The following is a 21,373-nucleotide window of genomic DNA, read 5'->3' as shown; positions in this document are numbered from 1 at the left end:
GGGCTCCCTCGGCGTGGCACCTGCTCGGTGCAGTGCTCCCTTGGTGTGACATTCTCCCAGCACTGCACCCCTTCAGTGCACCGCTCCCTTGGGCCGGCGCTCCCCCAATGAAGTTATAAATGTGTCTTCCTAACCACACTGCAATATACGACAGGTGTGATTTACCACTCCCGCCAGCGGCAGGTATGGTCACGGACAGGATGGGAAAATTTGGAGAGGCTTTGGACTGTCCTCCAAATTTTCCTATCCCGCCCATGACGACACCTGCCGCTGGTGAGCCTGGAAAACCCAACCCAATGATTTACTGCATTTTCAGACAGACAATGACTTTCCAATCTCAGTTACACCCTGCAGCTGAAAATACTGATGGACCATCTCTACCTCATAAAGAGGAGCACAGACCAAAGAGGGTGAGGGGACTCAGTGCTGAGAACCGAAAGGGAGGTCAAGCTGTCTTCAATTTCACAAGGACAGCACGGTGGCACAGTGGTTAGCACTGCTGCCTCACAGTGCCAGGCACCCAGGTTCAATTCCAGTCTCGGGTCACTGTCTGTGCGGAGACTGCACATTCTCCCCGTGTCTGCATGGGTTTCCTCCGGGTGCTCTGGTTTCCTCTCACAGTCCAAAAGACGTGTGGGTTTGGTTGATTGGCCATGCTAAGTTGCTCCTTAATGTCGAGGGACTAGCAGGGAAAACAGGGGGTGTTATGGGGACAGGGCTTGGGTGGGATTGTTGTTGGTGCAGACTCAATGAACCGAATAGCCTCCTGCACTGTAGGGATTCGATGATCTCTGATTCCAATATGAAATTCACACTCATCGCCCAGTTTTCCCCAAGAAATTTCCTGACTTTCTTTTCTGTTGTTGTCGCAGTTAGGTTTCTATTTGCAAAAAAAGCACCCCCCAGTAGATGTGTGACTAAACCGCAGTGTTAATAATTAACCATCAGGAACTGGATGTCTTCACATTTTCTAAACAACAAGACACAAATGTATTCGGGTGATTTAGCTGCAATTTGTGAACAGTGTTGCCAATAAATGATTTGGTTAATGATTTATTAACTCCACACTGCTGATGTAATGCTTGTGATCCACCAGGGGAAAGAGAGAGAAGGAAGAAAAGGAGAATCAAAGGAGAAATGCAAGGGGAAAGGGAACAATCCAGATTTCATGTCATTGAATTAAGCCTGCATTAAAATAAAAGATCTAGTACAGTGCACAAAGTTCTCACATTTTTTACACTGTCCTAATGCTTTAGTGGAGAAGAGATTATGGAGTGAGCAACGTGCAGTTTCCATTTATTTTCCCACTTCACACAGAGATTACACTGAAATGAATACCTTTCACACGGCATGGATTTAGATTCCAGCTGAACTGAAGCCATGGATGAACAGGGCTGCCTCGGAGGAGGAGCAATGGGAACGCCTGAGTCTAAAGAAGCTGTCTTGCGATGCAGTGTCTCCAGCGTGGCTCCTTGGGCCTCTGTATCCACGGGGCAGGAACCGGTTCTCCCGTGGCTAACACCTGAAGGGACTTCCGGCCCCACAGCTCCCTGGAGGAATGTCTCTGAAGCTGCCTGTTCAGATTCCAGCGTGGGCGAGGAAGGTGGTGAGGGCCGGGACTTTCGCTTTGTGGATGCGCCTGACAGGAGCTTTAAGAAGCCTTTCTTTTCCTTCTGTGAAGCAGCAAATAAAGAGTCTAGAACAATAATTTCCAAAGGCAATCAGTGTCAATTTAACAGAGTCTGAAACTGGCACAGCTCGGTATGGCTGCTGCTCTACCCAAGGCCACAAGGAACTACAAAAGGTCGTGAATGTAGCCCATCACACAAATCAACCTCCCATCCATTGAGTCTGTCTACACTTCCCGCTGCCTCGGCAAAGCAGCCAGCATAATTAAGGACCCCGCGCACCCCGCTCATTCTCTTTTCCACCTTCTTCTGTCAGAAAAAGATACCAAAGTCTGAGATCATGTACCAACTGACTCAAGAATAGCTTCTTCCCTGATATCATCAGACGTTTGAATGGACCTACCTTGCATTAAGTTGAGCTTTCTCTACACCCTAGCTATAATTGTAACACTACATTCTGCACACTCTCCCTTCCTTCTCTATGAACGGTATGCTTCTCCTGGATAGTGAGCAAGAAACAATGCTCTTCACTAATACATATGACTAATACATATACTGATACATGTGACATAATAAATCAATCAAAATCAAACAGTGTATTGGTTATCCATGTGACAAATAAACAAGAACGTATGTTCAGAAGAAACTAATAAATCATTCTTTATCTACTTCCGCTTTTCAATAATTTTCCTCTTCAATGACAGACATTTCCGAGGTGCCGTAATATGCCATGGGTGCTATCAGCACCCAAATGGTCATTCTTCATGTGAGAACCTGGTCTGTGAGAGCTAGTAGGCTTTGTGTATCACCATGAAGTTGGGAGCAGAAGCCCTAGAAAACCATCAGGGGACTTGAGTGTTGCTGGCAAGGCTGGTATTTGCTGTCCACGCCAACTGCCCTGTCTACTCAGTCATTTCAGAGTGTGGGTCTGAGTCACGTGTAGGCCAGGCCAAGCAAGGGTGATATAAGAAAAAACACTGGAAAAGCTCAGCTGCCTGCTCAGCTTTTGAATCACAGCGCACCAAGTGACACTTTGACTGCTGGGCTGGAACAGTGATTGAAACAGACAAGGTTGGAGGGTGGGGGTTGATAAGCTAGTTAAATTGTATTCAGTGCTGTTCAATCACACCGCTGCCTCCCACATTATCAGTGCTATCAGTTGGGGTAAGACTGCAGCTTCGGGGCACTACAACTCAGTTATTATTCAGCGTACTCAGTTTTCACATTTCAGAAATTTAAGAAAGAATTTAGAATAATTTGGGTTAAAAAACTAACAGATCAGGGTTGATTAGATCAGAGTGAACAGAGTATAAAGAAGTTACAATTATTATTGAGAAGTTACAAAGTGCCTGAAAAATACTGTTTGCATAAGGACACCTATAACCACCGTCAGAAAATTTAGATACGTATTTTTGAAAACATATTCTGTATTAAAAGCATATATCTTAGATAATAACACAATGCTTGTAAGGCACAACGGGACATAGTTAAGTAAAAAGAACCACATTCCTTGGAACAATGCGGCTGCTGAGAAAAGGGAAGAGCAACTCTTATCAAGGGCCAAAAATCCTAATAGGATATACATTGCACCAGATAAGTATTTGTGATGAGCATTGTTTCTTGCGCACTATCCAGGAAAAGCATACCGTTCATAGAGAAGGAAAGGAGAGGGTGCAAAATGTAGTGTCACAGTCATAGCTGGGGTGTAGAGAAAGATCAACTTAGTGCGAAGTAGGTCCATTCAAAAGTCTGATGATATCAGGGAAGAAGGTATTCTTGAGTCAGTTGGTATATGATCTGGAAAGTATCAGACTGTGAGAAAGGCCCATGAATTGATCATGTAGTCCCATGCTGTCAGAGGATAAATGTTATTAGCTAAGGTAAATAATCTATATGAATAATGATTGGCTAACAGCCAGCTGGGGCAAGTAAGGGGTGGGCACATGGCTTTCAAAAATAGTATAATTGTAGTACTGAGAGTGATGTAATCTCAGAGTAGGTATGGAACTCCCCTAAATCTCTCTTCTTCGTACATTGACCAAGCTTGGAAAATAAAGAAATGTCTTTTATCAGAATATTGTCTCCATGAGTCTTTGTGTTAGCTGAGCTGTAATTAAGAAGGGGAATCCCTCACTTGAAAGCCAATGGAATACATAGTCTCTGAAAACACTCCAACAGGAAATAATTATGAGAACAATATGCTTCCAATGAGGATGCCAATTTAAGTTTACAGGTGACCATTATTTTGCTGTGGAAATTAGTGGTTCCCTCCACCACTCCAGTCAAATAACACGTCTCAAAGAAAACACCTCCTCTTCAGATCAACTGATGTTTACCAATGAGGCAAAGGAGCTGAGATAATGAATTAATCCCTGACAAGGCGTTCTCATGTTAGGAACACAAGATGCACAGCCAGAAGGATGGTCTGAACCAAGGTCAGCCAACCTCGATCCATCATATCCTTGGACCACAACATTCCTCTCCTCCTTGCCAAGCTTCCTTCCTCTTTTGCTATTACACTTCTAACATTTACTTGTCCTCTGGACCCAGCTTTCATTCCTTCACTTGATCCATTATGCCCACAATTGCCTTGAACATCATCATTTTTGTGTTGAAATCTACCACTTGCAAGCTAGGAGGTTCAAAGCCTGTACTTCTTTGAGACGGCCCCTAACTGAAACAGGAAACAGGGGCAGCATGGTGCCACAGTGGTTAGCACTGCTGCCTCACAGCTCCATGTCCACTGAGATGAAAGATGAGGCCTCAGTTTAACATTTAATCCAAAAGATGGCAGGTCTGACAGGGTAGCATCCCTTGGGACGGCCCTGAAGTAGCAGCCGTGATTTTTGTACTCGAGTCTCTAGAGTGCGGTTTGAACCAACAAGTCTGAGTTCAAGAGACATGTGTGCTGTGCACTGATCCACTTTTCTCACAAAGTGAAGAAAAACACCTCTCACCTTCTCTCTGCTCTCCTTCTCAAATTTATTCGCAGCTGAAGCTGTCACGGGCGGGATGGCAGGTGCTGCAGGAGCAACGCAGGCCGCGATGCCTGTCGGCTCCCCCTCCAAAGATGTGGCGCTGATGTTTGGAGGGGTTATGGCGGCGATGGCGGAGGTTAGAGCAGCGCCCGGCCTCGCTGCCGCGGGAACGGTGACAACGGTAAAAGGGGCGACAGCTTGCTGTGGGTGTGGCAAGGACACTACTTGCTGAGGAGCCACTGTCGTCGCCGGGATGGGGGAAGCAGGGTTGTGGGCTTGTATGGGGGTCACTGCTGCAGTCGGTCTTTCCTGGCCCTGGGCAGCAGCTGTCGGGTGAAAAGAGGTTTAATTGTTTAAACATTACTGAATTACAAAGCCATAGATTCTCCTTACAGCACAGTAAGCATTTAACAAAAATGCTGAAAATTATGGAGGATTTGATAGACTGTCTAAGGACAAACTGTTTTCATTGGTAAGAAGGTCAGTAACACAGAGTCTAGGTAATTGGCAATTTTTTTAATATGCAATGAGTTATGGTTCGGAATGCACTATCGGAAAGAGTGATGGAAATATCTCCAACTTCAAAAGAGATATAGACTGAAAGGAAAATAATGCAGAGCTATTGGGAAGAGCAGGGGAGTGGGAAGGATTGGCTACCTATTCTTCTACGTTGTATGATTCTATGATAAAAGCTCCAAGCAAAAACACAACTGGAGGAAAGTTCACTGGCTGGTATCAAGCAACAGAACGTCAAGCCAGCAAATACAAAGAAAGACAGGGTAGATAGAAGCTATGTACTTTGCTGAGGAGGTCAGAATGAGCAGGTATAAGCTTAACATTAGAAAGCTAGTACCTTCAGGGGTGATCTCTTCACACAAAAGGTTGCGGGAATCTGGAATGCGAGATTAAGGCTATTAAGGATGGCTGTCTTTGGAACACTGATAAGGCTTTTTGTTAGATAAGGGTATTAGGGATATGGAGCAATGTAGAGAGACGGAGTTAAGATAAAGATCAGCCTTGATCCCAGTGAACAGTGGAACAGGTTTGGACCCCTGAACGGCCTCTGCCTGTCCCTCCTTGTGTTCCCAGGCTTACAGTGGGTACTCTGATGCAGAAAATGTGAACCAATTACAGGAGCTTAGATTCAAAACTAAGACAGGAAGTATTGTTGTGGAAATCTTAACAGGGGCTGAGCTCAGGCCTCTAAGAAGCCAGTCAGGGCAGGTGCTGGGCAAGGGAAGGAGGTCAGCAGACCATGGAATGTACACTGGGAAAGACATTGATCCAATAAGAGGGAGTGTGTATTTCAGGTGGAAAAGCGGACATCGCTTCCTCTGGAGGTCTCAAAACATCAGAGCAAAGAATAGGCAAACAACACGAGGAAGGCATACAGCACGCTGGCGCAGTTAGCACTGCTGCTTCACAGCGCCAGGGTCCTGGGTTCAATTCCGGCCTCGGGGTGACTGTCTGTGTGAAGTTTTCACAGTCTCCCGCGTCTGTGTGGGTTTCTTCTGGGTGCTCTGATTTCCTCCCACACTCCAAAGATGTGCAGGTTAGGTGGATTGGCCATGTTAAATTGCCCCTTGGTGTCAGGGGGATTAGCAGGGTAACTCATGGAGTTATGGGGGATTGGGCCTGGGTAGGATTGTGGTTGGTGCAGGCTTAATGGGCCGAATGGCCTCTTTCAGCACTGTAGGAATTCTATGACACGGTGGCTCTTGCTTTGCTACCAAACGCGCCGGGATCAACGGTCTGAGTAAGATTACGCTTACAAACGGCAACGTCACTGGCACACCAGACTCACCTGTCCGGACAGCATTGCGAGCCTGGTTGACCGTCATCTGGCCTGTCATGTGCATCAGAACCTTGGCCTGTGGGTTGGTCGCCTGTACATGTGCTGCTGAAATCACTGCGGTGGGGATGGGTGGGGTTGGACTAATTGGTCGACTGAAGTCCAGGCCGTTTCCAGGAGCTTTGGGCTGAGGTGTCACCACTGGTAAAGGCACAACTGCAGTCACTCCTCGCCCAACCTGTGCTGTCACTACCACCGGCAACTTTGGCTGCCCTGTTGCAGAAGGTGCCCTGAAAATAATTTAAAATTGCAAGGATGAGGGATAACAGGCTGAATCTGAACAAGGGGAAAATACAGCAGATGCTGGGAATCTGAAATGAAACCGGTAAACAATGTAAGTATTCAGCAGGTCTGGAAGCATCTGTGGAGAGAGGAACAGAGCTAATCTTTCAGTGCAATCTTTCATCAGGCTGAATATGAAGTTTCCCTTTTCACCAATGAAGGATCCTACAAACAAGTCATCGAGGTTTACACCATGGAAAAAAGCCCTTCGGCCCAACTTGTTCATGGCGCCCAGTTTTTACTAGTAAACTAGTCCCAATTGCCTGCATTTGGCCTATATCTGTCCTGGCTAATTGATTTACACTTGGTGCATTAAAATCTCCTCGTTAGCCACAGTTTAGTTCAAACTTAATCCCCCCATTCCCCCCTCCTCACTGGGCCATCTGTCACTTGCTCTTAAATTTTGCTTTCACTGAGTACTGACCTTTATTCTTCTATTCACACATTCTGATACTTCTATGCAGCTGCTAGCACCTTCTCCCATTGGTGACCAATGATGTTGCCGTTCACCAAGCACAATCTTGACAATTAAAGCTTCGTCCATCTCAGGACCAGGGGCTATTTATTAGGTGATGCATTTTGGTAGATTGAACCAGGGCAGGTCTTACTCAGTTAATGGTAGGGCGTTGGAAAGAGCTATAGAATAAAGAGATCTAGGGATATATGTTTATAGCTCCTTTAAAGTGGAGTCATAAGTGGAGAGAGTGGTGAAGAAGGCATTTGGCATGCTTGGTTTCATCGGTCAGAACACTGAATAAAGGAGTTGGGACGTCTTGTTGAAGCTGTATAATACATTGGTAAGGCCACACTTGGAATGCTGTGTGCAATTCTGGTCACCCTATTATTGAAAGAATATTATTAAAACTAGAAAGAGTGCAGAAAAGATTTACTAGGATGCTACTGGGACTTGATAGATTGAGTTATAAGGAGAGGCTGAATAGACTGGGACTTTTTTCTCTGCAACATAGGAGGCTAAGGGATGACCTTATAGAGGTCTATAAAATAATGAGGGGCATAGACAAGATAGATAGTCAATATCTTTTTCCAAAGGTAGGGGAGTTTAAAACTAGAAGGCATAGGTTTAAGGTGAGAGAGGAGAAAGTCACAAGTGTCCAGAGGGGCAATTTTTTCACTCAGAGTGTGGTGTGTGTCTGGAACAAGCTGCCAGAGGTAGTAGTAGAAGGGGGTACAATTTTATCTTTTAAAAAGCATTTAGATAGTTACATGGGTATGATGTGTATAAAGGGATATGGGCCAAATGCGGGCAATTGGGATTAGCTTAGAGGTTTTAAAAAGGGCGGCATGGACAAGTTGGTGCAAAGAGCCTGTTTCCATGCTGTAAACCTCTATGACTCTGTAACTTAACCCGCACATCTCTGGACTCTGGGAGGAAACTGGAGCATCCAGTGGAAACCCATGCAGATGCGGGGAGAACGTACAAACTCCACACAGTGACCCAAGCCAGGAATTGAACCCAGGGGTTCCTGGTGTTGCGAGGCGGCAATGCTAACCACTATGTCACCATGTCGCCTCAGTAAAGAGAGCTGAGAGGTTTAGCGAGGGAATTCCCATCTAAAAGCGGAGGTGGCTAAAGGCACACCCATCAATGATGGAGCAAAGGGGGTTTGGAGCACAGGAGCTTTGAACTGGAGGGATGCAGAATTCTCAGGAAGTTGCAGGGGTGAAGGAGTTTACAGAGAATAGGGAGGGGGTGATCTGAGTGTCAGGATGAGAATTTTAAAATCATGGCTTTTGGACACAACAATATGCTCAAAGAATCGAATATCATCTGGTCAAAGAAAATCATTTTGCAAAGATCATTTGAAATGCAAAGACATAATTTGAATCTGCGACTAAAAGTAAGTTAATATTTTCAGCAGACTGAACTTATCAATTTAATCATTTCTGCTTTAAGTAATGGTGTGAGTTTAAGTAAGGGACTACTAGTTCAGGTTACATTTTAACAATGATGAGGTACTATAGACTTAAAACTTGACTCTCGGGTAACAACCCATCTGAGGTTAAGGAAATCCTTAAGTATACACAGTACATAAAATGTCTTTTCTGGTTGACAACCTTTTTCGTCATAAGTTCCAACATCCACATTTAAAATGGAAACCACTTATACAAACATGTCATACTGCAATTACACCCTTCTGTCTGCGGTAACACGGCAGTGCCAAGTATTACATCTTTCAGCCTTCTTTCTGCATTGCAAGAAATTCCAATGCTGCAGCCAGAATTATACTTCCGAATAACACGCATAAATTATATAGCATTACATCAGATATATGGCATAGAAACAGACCAATCAACCCAACCAGTCCATGTTTATGCTCCACCTAAGCCACTTCCCACTGTTATTCATGTCAATCTACCATGGTAACTTAAACAGAAAATGCTGGAGAGAAACAGCAGGTCTGACAGCAACTGTGGAAAGAGAATAGGGCCAACGTTTTGAATCATCCTGACTCGAAACGTTGGCTCTATTCTCTCTCTACAAATGCTGTCAGATCTGTTGAGTTTCTCCAGCATTCTCTGTTTTTGTTTCAGATTCCAATATCTGCAGTATTTTAATTTCACATCATGGTAGCGAATTCCACAATCTCAGCACTATCCTGCAACACCAGTAACGAAACAGAAGGTGCAGGAAAAACTCAGTCAGTTTGGCACTATCTGTGGAGAGAGGAACAGAGTTAACCTTTCGAGTTCAATGGGACTTCTTTGGAGCAGCCTCTTGTTCTAACAGCCCTATTGTTATATTAAAAATGAAGTGTGTCCTCGAATTCACTACGCTATCAGAATGCAAGTTTTGTTTTATCCCTTTGCGGGGTGTAGGCAATACCAGCCGGCGTGAGAACACTGTATTGTGAAGGTGGCACGGTGACACAGTGCCAGGTTCAATTCCCAGCTTGGGTCATTGTCTGTATGGAGTTTGTACATTCACCCTGTGTCTGCGTGGGTTTTCTCCGGGTGCTCCAGTTTCATCCCACCATCTAAAAGACATGCTGTTTAGGTGCACTGAATCGAACAGACGCAGAGTGTGGCGACTGGGGGATTTTCACAGTAACTTCATTGCAGTGTTAATGTAGCCTACTTGTGACTAATAAACTTTTAACTTCTACAGTCCATGCGGTCCTAGTATTCTTTGCAATGCTTTTTTTTATATATAACTAAGCCAATTCAGGGGTCAGTTGAGAGTCAACCACACTGGTGTGGAACTGGAGTCAGAACACAGGCCTGATTGAAGTAGGATGGCAGATTTCCTTCTCTCAAGGGCTTCAGTGAATTCAATGGATTGTCACTGGCAAACTGACAGCCTCATCCTAGCCACTTGTGAACGAGGCCAGTTTTTTATTTTCCAAAATTTTAATTTATTAAACTAAATTCAAATTTCCCAAAATTTCCCTGAAAGTTGGGAATCAAGTAGATAAGGTAGTTAAGAAGGCATACGGTGTCTTGGCGTTTATTGGTAGGGGGATTGAATTTAGGAGTCGCAGCGTCATGTTGCAACTGTACACAACTCTGGTGCGGCCGCACTTGGAGTACTGTGTGCAGTTCTGGTCCCCACATTACAGGAAGGACGTGGAGGCTTTGGAGAGGGTGCAGAGGAGGTTTACCAGGATGTTGCCTGGTCTGGAGGGGAGGTCATATGAGGAGAGACTGAGGGATTTGGGGTTGTTTTCGCTGGAAAGAAGGAGGCTAAGAGGGGATCTTATTGAAACATATAAGATGATTAGAGGTTTAGATAGGGTGGATAGTGATAGCCTTTTTCCTCGGATGGAGAATGCTAGCACGAGGGGGCATGGCTTTAAATTAAGGGGTGGTAGTTATAGGACGGATGTCAGGGGTAGGTTCTTTACCCAGAGGGTGGTGAGGGATTGGAATGCCCTGCCTGCTGCGGTTGTAAATGCGCCTAGTTTGGGGGCGTTTAAGAGATCTGTGGATAGGTTTATGGACGAAAAGGGATTGGTTTAGATTAGTGGGTCAGTGTTTTTTTTTATTAAAAACTGGTCGGCGCAACATCGTTGGCCGAAGGGCCTGTTCTGCGCTGTAATGTTCTATGATCTATGATCAAATGGCTGCAATTTAAACGGATGTTCTCAGGATGATTAATCTTGTAACACGGCTGCTACAAGGACAAGGGCACCAGATACACGGGAACACTACCACCTGTAAGTTCCCCTCCAAGCCACTCACCATCCTGACTTGGAAATATATCACCGTTCCTTCGCAATTGCTGGGTCAAAATCCTGGAATTCCCTCCCTATCAGCACTGTGGGTCAACCCACAGCACATGGACTGGAGCGATTCAAGAAGACAGCTCACCACCACCCTCACAAGGTTAACTAGGGATGGGCAACAAATGCTGGCCAGCGATGCCCATGTCCCACGAATGAATTAAAAAAAAAAGATGCAGGAGTACAGTGGTGCAAAGTAACATAACGCTTTGAATTAGTTTCAGAGAATTGACTTACTGACCTGGTTACAGGAGCCATATAATTCCCAGGAAAAACACCGATTTTGCCTGTGTGCATTGATGTTCCCTTGAACCATCCATCCTGACAACGCTCAAGCACAAGGAATATCTCACCTTTTCGCAACTCCAGCTCATCCTCTTTGCGAGGAGCGTAGGGATACAAAGCAACATACCTAAAGACAAGGATAGAATATGAGAAACTTATCAGCCCAAAGAGGCATGTTAGCCCTGGCTGGATAAACATAGAAGATAGGAGCAGGAGGAGGCCATTTGGCTCTTCAAGCCTGCTCTGCCATCCATCATAATCATGGCTGAGCATCCAACTCAATAGCCTAATCCTGCTTTCTCCCCATAACCTTTGATCCCATTTGCCCCAAGTGCTACTTCTAGCTGCCTCCTGAAAACATTCAATGTTTGGCATCAACTACTTTCTGTGGTAATGAATTCCACAGGCTCACCACTCTTTGGGTGAAGAAATGGCTCCTCATCTCCATCCTAATAGTCTGCCTCAAATCCTTGGACTGTGACTCCTTGTTTTGGACTCCCCCACCATCCGGAACATCTTCCCTGCACCTATCCTGTCTAGTCCTGTTAGAATTTTATAAGTTTCTACGAGATCCCCCATCATTCATGTATAGACTATAGTCTATACAAGACTATACTGCATAGTCGTAAATCAGAGGGAGAATTCCAGTCTGTCCTATAATTAGTGGGTTCATCTGAGGAATGTGGAGAAATTACATTGCGGCCTGAAGGAGAGGCAGGTCTACAATTTAAACAGCACCATACTACACTGTGCATCAGAAGGCAAATGACTGCTGTTCTTGCAAAATGCATCTTGACTCACTGTAGGCAGTACAAGTAAATAAAGCAATTACAAGATATTGGATGAATCCAATGTATTGGTAAACACTAAAATATGTAAAATTCCATTTGCAGTTTCTCTTTTCCAAAACTCATTCATAGACATCTAACTTCCTCATAGATTGAAGCACATATGAGCATGTGTAATGTTTTGTGTTAACCCAAATGGGGGCGGCATGGTGGCAAACACTGTTGCCTCACAGCGCCAGGGACTCGGGTTCGATTCCCGGCTTGGGTCACTGTCTGTGCAGAGTCTGCACGTTCTCTCCGTGTCTTTCCTCCAGGTGCTCCGGTTTCCTCCCACTGTGCTGATCAGGTGCATTGGCCGTGCTAAATTCTCTCTCAGTGTACCCAGATGCCAGGGTGTGGCGACTAGAGGATTTTCACAGTAACTTCATAACAGTGTTAATGTAAGCATACTTGTGACGCTAATAAATAAACTAAAACTTAAAGAAACATTTCAATTCTGGTGCAGGTTATGGAATGTTGGTGTGCCATAATTAAGAAGCCAGCAGGTAAGCAGTGGGGGGTGAAGATATTTGCTGAAATTACATACGGGACATCTTTGGAAAGAAAAGCCCAAGTTGTGATCCGAAAGAAATATGCAAAATTTCAAAAAAGGATAGACAGGGTAGAAAGGAAACAACGTTCCCACTTAGAAAAGAGTCCAAAATTAAGGACCTTAAGTAAGAGGTAGTCATTAATAAATCCAATAAGGAATTCAGGAGAATTCTATTCACTCAGACTGGTTAGAAAGTAGTTGAGGCAAATAGTATAGATACAAAGAATAGAGGGATATGGACCAAGGCGAGGCAAAAGGCATTAGGTTAATTTGGCATCATGATTGACATAACATCATGGGGCCAGTTCTATGTTCTATTTCTAAGTACATGAGGAAGAAAGGTATAGAAGAGGATGCAGATTAGGTGAGGTGAGACTGAAGTGAGGTAGGGGGTGAGAGGAACCTCATGTAGAGCATAAAGACCAATAAAGACCAGTTGGGCTGGGTGGCTCACTTCTATGCTGTAGATGTTATGTATTGCAAGTGGCTCCTGCTAATTCAACAAGAAATGTGCTACAATTAGTTTAAACAAGAGAGTCAGCAGAGTGCAGTACGTCCGCAAAGCTTGTTAACTCAACATCACTATAATTTCACAGTTCTTCCTTGAGACTTTTCCCTGCCTGTCTGATGCTGAGCTGAGAAAGAACTCTTTTTATTAAGAGAGTCCACTTCACTGAGAAGGCTTCAGGCCAATTAACTGTCCAACAAACTGCTCTGAAAACTCTGCTCACATTTTGGCACCTTTGACAAATTCCGCCACAGCAGTTGAGACGATCTACAACATTCTAAAACAACCCATGATCTTTCAAAAAAAAAGTCATATCCGTTCTATCCCCCTAATTTAATGGGTACATTAAAAATTCCAGGATTCGGATCCACATCTTCGTCCAAGACTATTCCATTCTTCCTTGGGCCATACCTGCCCTCTGAGAGTACCAAGTTTCATTGAAATTGTCAAATTGGTTTTGAGATATATTGTTTACAAACAGGGGCGAAGATAATGAGGGAGCACACTGTAGAATGGAAATGTGAAGGACAATAACACAACAGCAGCTACGGGTAAGAAGCCTTGGTCTGAAATTTCCTTCAGCTCTGTAGATGGATGGTGAGGAAAAGCAGCAAGGAAATAAAACTAAATTTCAAGGTCGTCCTATTCTAACTTGATCCAATCTATAAATAAATTGGATTCATTTCTCATATATCTAGTTCTGTTACGTACATATTTGGCCGCACTTGAGGCCTTGGATGTGCCACCTGGTCAGCTGGTCCCAACGTCGGCCTTGGAGTACTAGAAGCAGAGGTGGTAACTACAGCATTCGAAGGAGGTGGTGGCGGAGGTGGTGGGTGATTTTCCTGCAGAAACACAAAGGCATTGTGTCAGGGCAGTGCACAGAGATAGCACATACAGCACAGGAACAGGTTATTCAATGCAACCTCTATATACCAGCATTCTTACTTGACTCGAACCCTCTTCTACTTTTATTTCACTTTAGGAATATACTTCCATTCTTTTCTCCCACATGTACTTATCTAGCTTCCCCTTGCATGCATTTCATAGAATCACAGAATCCTGACAGTGCATAAGGAGGTTATTCAGCTAACAGAGCATCTTACCATGCCTGCCCTCTCCCCGTAACCCCACACATTTATCCCGCTAATCCCCCTAACCTACACATCTTTGGTTGCAAGGAGGCAATTCAGCATGACCAATCCACATCTTTGGACTGTGGGAGGAAACCAGAGTATCCAGAGGAAACCCTAGTAGGCACTGGGAGAACATGCAAACTGAAGTTTATTTATTAGTCACAAGTAAGGCTTACATTAACACTGCAATGAAGTTACTGTGGAATTCTCCTCGTCACCACATTCTGGCACCTGTTCAGGTCAATGCATCTAACCATCACGTCTTTTGGACTGTGGGAGGAAACTGGAGAACCTGGAGGAAACCCATGCAGACATGGGGAGAATGTGCAAACTATGCACAGACAGCGACCCAAGTCGAGAACTGAACTCAGGTCCCTGGCGCTGTGAGGCTGTGGTGCTAACCACCGTGCAGCCGGCATTTATGCTTTTCAATATCTGGTGGTTCCACAGTCAATCCACAATTCCTGATTTGTTGACGCACGCCTGATATTTATGACATCCAGTTTTGGAAACATCTGCTCTACGTCGACCCTAACATTTCCCTTTCATAATTTTTAACACCTCTTGTGTTACTTTGGTGGCCTTCTCTTTTCAAGAAAAACCAGCAGGAACTGGATAAGAAGCAAATTGCATTTTGATGGGATAGGCTGGATGAACCAACGAGCCTTTCCTGGCACAAAAGCAAAATACTGCGGATGATGGACGTGATGAAATTAATAATAGGAAATGTTGGAATAACTCAACAGGTCTGGTGGCATCTGTAGAGAGAGAAGCAGAGCTAATGTATCAAGTCCAAATGATTCTTCTTCAGAACCTCTTTGTGTTCTGATGCAGAGGCATACAGGACTCAAAACATTAGTTCTGTTTCTCACTCCACAGTGTCTGCCAGACCTGCTAAGTTTTACCAACATTTTCTGGTTTTAATTTCAGGTCTTTTCCTGCTCCTTCTTTGTAGGTTTAATACTAAGGTGGCCAGAAATTTTGGACATGTGCTTGCATGTGCATGTATATGATGGGAGAAAAAAGGGATCAAGTGCTGTGATCGAGTGTTTTACAGTCATAATAGGGTGGAATAGACTGTATAAACCAGTTTAGTCTTTGTCTTTCCTTCTTAAAATTGCAGACATTTTACAACACAGGGGGCCACTAATCGGCTCATTGCCCCTGCGCTATTTCATATTCTCAGAACCCTAAATTGGCTTAATTATCATTCTCTGGTTTCCTTCACCTCTCTCAGGATTTGTGCAATGTTCAGTTGTGGGGAGCAGGGAGTGGGATTAATGGTGGCGAGCTGAGATTGGATTTTTAAAAAAAATGCTTCATGGGAAGTGGACATCACTGACAACTTGCCAATCCATCATTGCCATTGAACTGAGTGGTTTGCTAGGATATTTCAGTGCGCAGTTAAGAGTCAACCATATTGCTGTGGGTCTGGAGTCACATGTACATATCAACCAATCAACAAAGAGCAGGAGTAGACCATTCAGACCCTTGCTCAACAAGATTCCATCTGCTTTTGCCTTTAAAATATTCAAAGCCTCTGCTCTCACACCCTGTTTGGACTGTACAGAAACATATAAGATTATGAAGGGAATAGATAAGAAAGAAACAGAGAGGTTGTTTCCACTGGTGGGTGAAACTGGAAATAGGGAGCCATAGCCTAAAATAAGGGGGAGCAGATTTACGACCGAGTTGAGGAGGAACTTCGTCACCTAAAGGATTGTGTATCTGTGGAATTTCTGCCCAGTGAAGCATCGAGGTTACCTAGTTGAATGTTTTAAAGGCAAAGATAGATTTTTGAATAGTAAAGGAATTAAAGGTTATGGTGAGCAGGCAGGTAAGTGAGGTGAGTCCATGAAAAGATCAGCCATGATCTTATTGAATGCACAGCAGGCTCAAGGGGCCAGATGGCCTACTCCTGCTCAGAGTTCTTATGTTCCTAACCTTTTCAGGAAGACAGCCCCAAAGAATCACGACCCTCAGAGAAAATATTTCGCCTCATCTCTGTTTTAAATGGATGACCACTTAATTTTAAACAGTGATGCCGTGGATCTAGATTCTCCTAGACCAGGTAAGGACGGCAGGTTTCCTTCCCTAAAGGAAATTAGTGAACCAGAAGGGTAGTTACGAAAATTGCTGATAGTGATAGATAATGGTGACCACAAAAAAAATTGAGACTAGCTTTCAATTCACCTGCTGTGGTGGGATTTGAACCCGTGGGAACATTAGTTTGGGCATCCAGATTTCTAGTTAGGTGACATTAACCACTACATCATTTACCTTGCATGTTGATAGGTGAAAGTTTTAAGTCATACCAGGATGAGACACATTCAATCGATCACCTGTCTCTTCTCTGGCCATTTTCAATTGTTGGCATTACCATGTGCTCATCTTCATGCACAAGACATGGATGTTGAATGTTCTCGCAACTAATCAAAAGGCAACCACTGTCACAGAAGGAATCATAGAATCCCTACAGCCATTCGGCCCATCGAGCCTGCACCGACAACAATCCCACCCAATCTCAATTCTGTAACCTCACATATTTACCCTGCTAATCCCTCTGACACCAAGGAGCAATTTAGCATGGCCAATCCACCTAACCCGCAAATCTTTGGAGTGTGGGAAGAAACTGGAGCTCCCGGAGGAAACCCACGCAGACACGGGGAGAATGAGAGCTTAATTTGCACACAGGAAGTTTTGTTAAGTGCAAATTACTGAAGGAAGTTTAAAAAGTAGGCTACACTCCAATACAATCTTTTAAGAATACAACAGAACATTGCAGTAAACTGTTGGACACCAGTCTGCTGAAATGTGTTCAAGTTGTCGAGATGGATTAGCTGGTACTCTACTACAACCCCTTTATTCGAACATTGCAGCACAAGATTAAAAATAAATATCCTTTGACGCATTCTCCTCTAAAAGAGCTTTACATGCAATTTTAATGAGCCTGAAAACCATCGCTACACTGGTCATTTAGGTCACATCCTATTTCAGTCATAACACTGTTTAAAATCCAAGCTTTTAGCAAATGCAACAGCATATCAGCAGAAAGCTACAAATTCTTATGTTAAACTTCCAAATATAAGACTGTCTTACAGACTGTATAAAGTATAATGGAGAGAGTAAATAAAATATCTTCCATTCTTTCCTCTTCCCATGGAAATCTCAAGAGAAGCCATCAGTGCCTTTCTTCTTCAAAGAATTCCTACAGTGCAGAAGGAGGCCATTCAGCCCATCAAGTCTGCACCAATCACAATCCCACCCAGGCCCTATTCCTGTAACCCCACATGTTTATCCTGCTATGTCCCCCTGACACTAAGGGGCTATTGATCATGGCCAACCAATCTAACCCACCAATCTTTGGACTGAGAGAGGAAACTGGAGCACCTGGAGGAAACCCACACGGAGACAGGGAGAACATGCAAACTCCACACAAGCAGTGATCCAAGGCTGGAATTGAACCCGGGTCCCTGGTGCTGTGAGGCAGCAGTGCTAACCACTGCGCCACCATGCTGCCCAATAATGGAGAGGCACATATGTATCCAGCTAATTTTTACCGCCACAGTGCCTTAAAAGGAGCCTCTCAAGTTCCTAGCTGACAGTTCAGTAACCCAAAACAAGGCAACAGAATGTGGACAGGTATAGATACAGGAACATAGGAATTAGGAGTAAGCCCCTCAGCCCATTGAGCCTGCTCCGTCATTCAACAAGATCATGGCCCACTCTGATTGCAACCTCTCCTGCTTAACCCTGATAAACTTTTACCCCCTCGTTTGTCAAGGATCTATCTAACTCTGCCTTAAAAACATTCAAAGACTCTGCTTCCACTGCCTTTTGAGGAAAGGAATTCCAAAGACTTAGCAACCTCTTAAAAAGAGCAAGAAACGGCGGCCGACAAGATGATAAGTTTTGCCAAGGATTTCCTTGTTGACGGCTTGGCTGCTGCAATTTCCAAAACTGCGGTGGCTCCCATTGAGAAGGTGTAGCTTTTGCTGCAGCTCCAACATGCAAGCAAATAGATTGCAGCAGAGATGCTATACAAAGGAATCTTTAAAGGGAAGAGAAAAATAAATTCTCCTCAACTCTGACTTAAATGAGTGGCCCCCGTGTCCTGTGAGTTTTCTCTGCACCCACTCCAAGGCTTTGACATGCTTCCTAAAATGCGGTGCCCAGAACTGGACACAATACTTCAGCTGAGGCCTAACCAGTTACTTAATTTTTTTTATTAATTCATGGGCAGCATTTATTGCACATCCCGCACTGCCCCCGGGAAGATGGTGTTGAGGCACCTTCTTAATCAATCTACAGTGCAGAAGGAAGCCATTTGGCCCATCGATCCTACACTGACAACAATCCCACCCAGGTCCTATTCTATCCCTGTCATTCCACATATTTACCCTTCTAATCCTCCTGACATAAAGGGGCAATTTATCATGGGCAATCCACCTAACCCGCACATCTCTGGACTGTGGAAAGAAACCGCAGCACCCAGAGGAAACCCACGCAGACACAGGGGAGAATCTGCAAACTTCACACAAGACAGTCACCCGAGGCTGGAATTGAACCCTGGTCCCTGGCACTGTGAGGCAGCATTGCTAATCACTGTACCACCCCTTGAACTGCTGTAGCCCATGTGGACATCCACAGTGCTGTCAGGGAGTTCCTAGAGGAATACAGTACACACTTATGAGTTGCATATCATTTGTGAACTTTGAAATTAAGCCCTGTATATCTAAGACAAAGTCATTAAATCTTTGTATTAAAATCACCAGTGGGACCCCTTGGGAATGCCACTATAAACTTTCATACTATGAAAAAATAGTTCACCAGTGCTGTCTTCTTTGCCTTTTAGCCAATTTTGCTGTCACTATCCTTTTATTTCCGTGGGCTTTAATTTTGCTAACAAGTCTGTTATGATACTTCATTAAATGTCTTTTGAAAGTCTATATATACACCAACCACATTACTCTCATTAACTTTGTTACTTCATCAAAGAACTCAATCAAATTAGCAAAATTGGATTGCCTTTAACAAATGCATGCTGACTTTAATTTATTAGCCCATACTTTTCTCAAAGGCAAGTAATTTTGTCCCAGATTATTGTCTCCAGAGACTCCCTCATCAGCAAGATGAGGCTGAGTGCTCTGCAGATGCCAGGTTAATCTTCCTCCCATTTTTTAAAGGCCAGTATAACATTTGCAAATTGGATTGGAATTGGACTCACAATCTGGCCAAACAGAGTAAATTCAGCAGGTTTCCTTCCCTGAAGGATGTCAGCGAGTCACTTGGGTTTTTAGTGATAATTCACTACGACTAATACTAGCTTTTATTTAAAAAGAAACTGAATTCATCTTCTTAAACCCAGTGAGCAGGGAACAAACAGTGAGCAGTGTATCATTAGTGAGCAATGTAGCAGTAGTGAACAGTGTAATAGTGAGAAGTGCAGTAGTTGTAGGCAATGTAGTAAGTGTGAATAGTGTAGTGAGCAATGAGCAGAGTAATAGTAGTGAGCAGGGCAGCAAGGTGGCATAATGGTTAGCTCTGCTGCCTCACAGCGCCAGAGACCTGGGTTTAATTCCGGCCTTGGGTCACTGTGCAAATTCCACAAAGACATTCTCCCCGTGTCTGCGTGGGTTTCCTCCGGGTGCTCCAGTTTCCTCCCACACTTCAAAGATGTGCAGGTTAGCAGGATTGGCCATGCAAAACTGTCCCTTAGCATCCAAAGGGGTGTAGGTTAGGGGGGATTAGCAGAGTAAATACATGGGGTTATGGTGATAGTATGTGGGAGGTCCTGGGTGGGGTGCTCTGTTACAGTGGATAGCACTGCTGCCACACAGCACCAGCGACCCGGGTTCAATTCCGGCCTCGGGTCACTGTGCAGAGTTTGCACATTCTCCCCATGTCTGCGTGAGTTTCCTTTGGGTGCTCTGGTTTCCTCCCACAGTCCAAAGATGTGCGCATTGGGTTGGTTGTCCATGCTAAATTGACCACAGTGTCAAGGGAACTCGCAGGGTAAATATGTGGGGTTATGGGAATACAACATGGATGGGATTGTGGTCAGTGCAGACTTCATGGGCCGAACGGCCTCCTTCTGCACTGTGGGGATTCTATGAAAGAACAGTGAGCAGTCTAGTAGTGAGCAGTGAGTAGTGAACAATGAGCAGTGTAGCCAACACATTGCTGTGTGTAACATTCATCAGTCAATGCCATCATTGCAGGGATTTCAGATTTGCACAATAATTCCTGTTGACATAAACATTATTAACAAGAGTAAAATGAAACTCAATGCAACAAAAAAAATGCGTCTTTAAACTGTAACATAATGAACACTGTAATTCCAATGTTCCCCACTCAATATAGACTGGGATGAAACCTCTCCATTCACCAGCTGGCAGCAGCCTTTGATGTTTAGCTGAGTGAAAGGCCCTGACACACAGATCACAATGACTGGACGATCATTGTCTCTTTCTATGCCTCTATTTACGTTCAGGAGGCTTTGAAGTCGTGCCATCACGAGGGTCAGTAATCTTTAGCAATCAGACCTGAATAATGGTGACTCATGAATAGCTGCAATCCTTTGTCACACCACTTTGTCCACATGAAGCTCTTTTAATGAGAATAGTTCAGTTATGGTTGTTGATTAATGAAACCCCTTGCTGATTAAGAAACAGATATCCCCCCCACACCCCCTTTCAGCTCTGAATACTGACACTCCTGAGAAACTTGACACAATAATATAAATGCGTGCACGTAAACCACCAAATTGCCTTGTAGGAAGCACCAGAAAAGGCACTTAACGTGTCAACTGCAACCTTTCGTACATTGCAAAAATTCAGATGACAAACATATGAAATTAACAGGCATGCACAGACCAACTGGGTCTATTAAACCTGTCCCACATCATAACGGTTGGAGCATCATGACTGAACACCTTTACCTCTCATCCCACACAGTGCCTCACAGCTATTCAATCCTCTGGGAGAGGCATAAAGAAAACATACGCAGCAAAACTTTACTACAACTTCCTCAGGCGATCAAAACCAGTCCGGAAATGAGGGTGAGTTTTTTCTCTATTCTCAT

The 21,373-nt window shown here is 44.2% G+C and overlaps 1 protein-coding gene across 3 annotated transcripts in view; it reads right to left on the bottom strand.

Moving 5' to 3' along the window:
* The window catches only part of sh3rf1 (SH3 domain containing ring finger 1), a 182,508-nt gene that overhangs the window by 7,086 nt on the left and 154,049 nt on the right, over positions 1-21,373 (bottom strand). For 2 of the 3 annotated variants that reach the window (XM_080189485.1, XM_080189486.1), the window contains 6 exons: positions 13,866-13,999; positions 11,223-11,393; positions 6,411-6,688; positions 5,460-5,498; positions 4,586-4,932; positions 1,339-1,673 (listed from right to left, as the gene is read on the bottom strand). In XM_080189485.1, the coding sequence (XP_080045611.1) occupies positions 1,339-1,673; positions 4,586-4,932; positions 5,460-5,498; positions 6,411-6,688; positions 11,223-11,393; positions 13,866-13,999 (1,304 nt within the window). The remainder of the gene's footprint in view (positions 1-1,338; positions 1,674-4,585; positions 4,933-5,459; positions 5,499-6,410; positions 6,689-11,222; positions 11,394-13,865; positions 14,000-21,373) is intronic. The other variant, XM_080189487.1, reaches the window with a different exon arrangement.

Source organism: Carcharhinus amblyrhynchos, chromosome 5 (assembly GCF_965287045.1).
Source record: "Carcharhinus amblyrhynchos chromosome 5, sCarAmb.v2.hapA, whole genome shotgun sequence".
Taxonomy (NCBI): Eukaryota; Metazoa; Chordata; class Chondrichthyes; order Carcharhiniformes; family Carcharhinidae; genus Carcharhinus; species Carcharhinus amblyrhynchos.
Note: the sequence above shows the minus strand (reverse complement) of the source record. Positions and strands in the feature narration are given on the sequence as shown.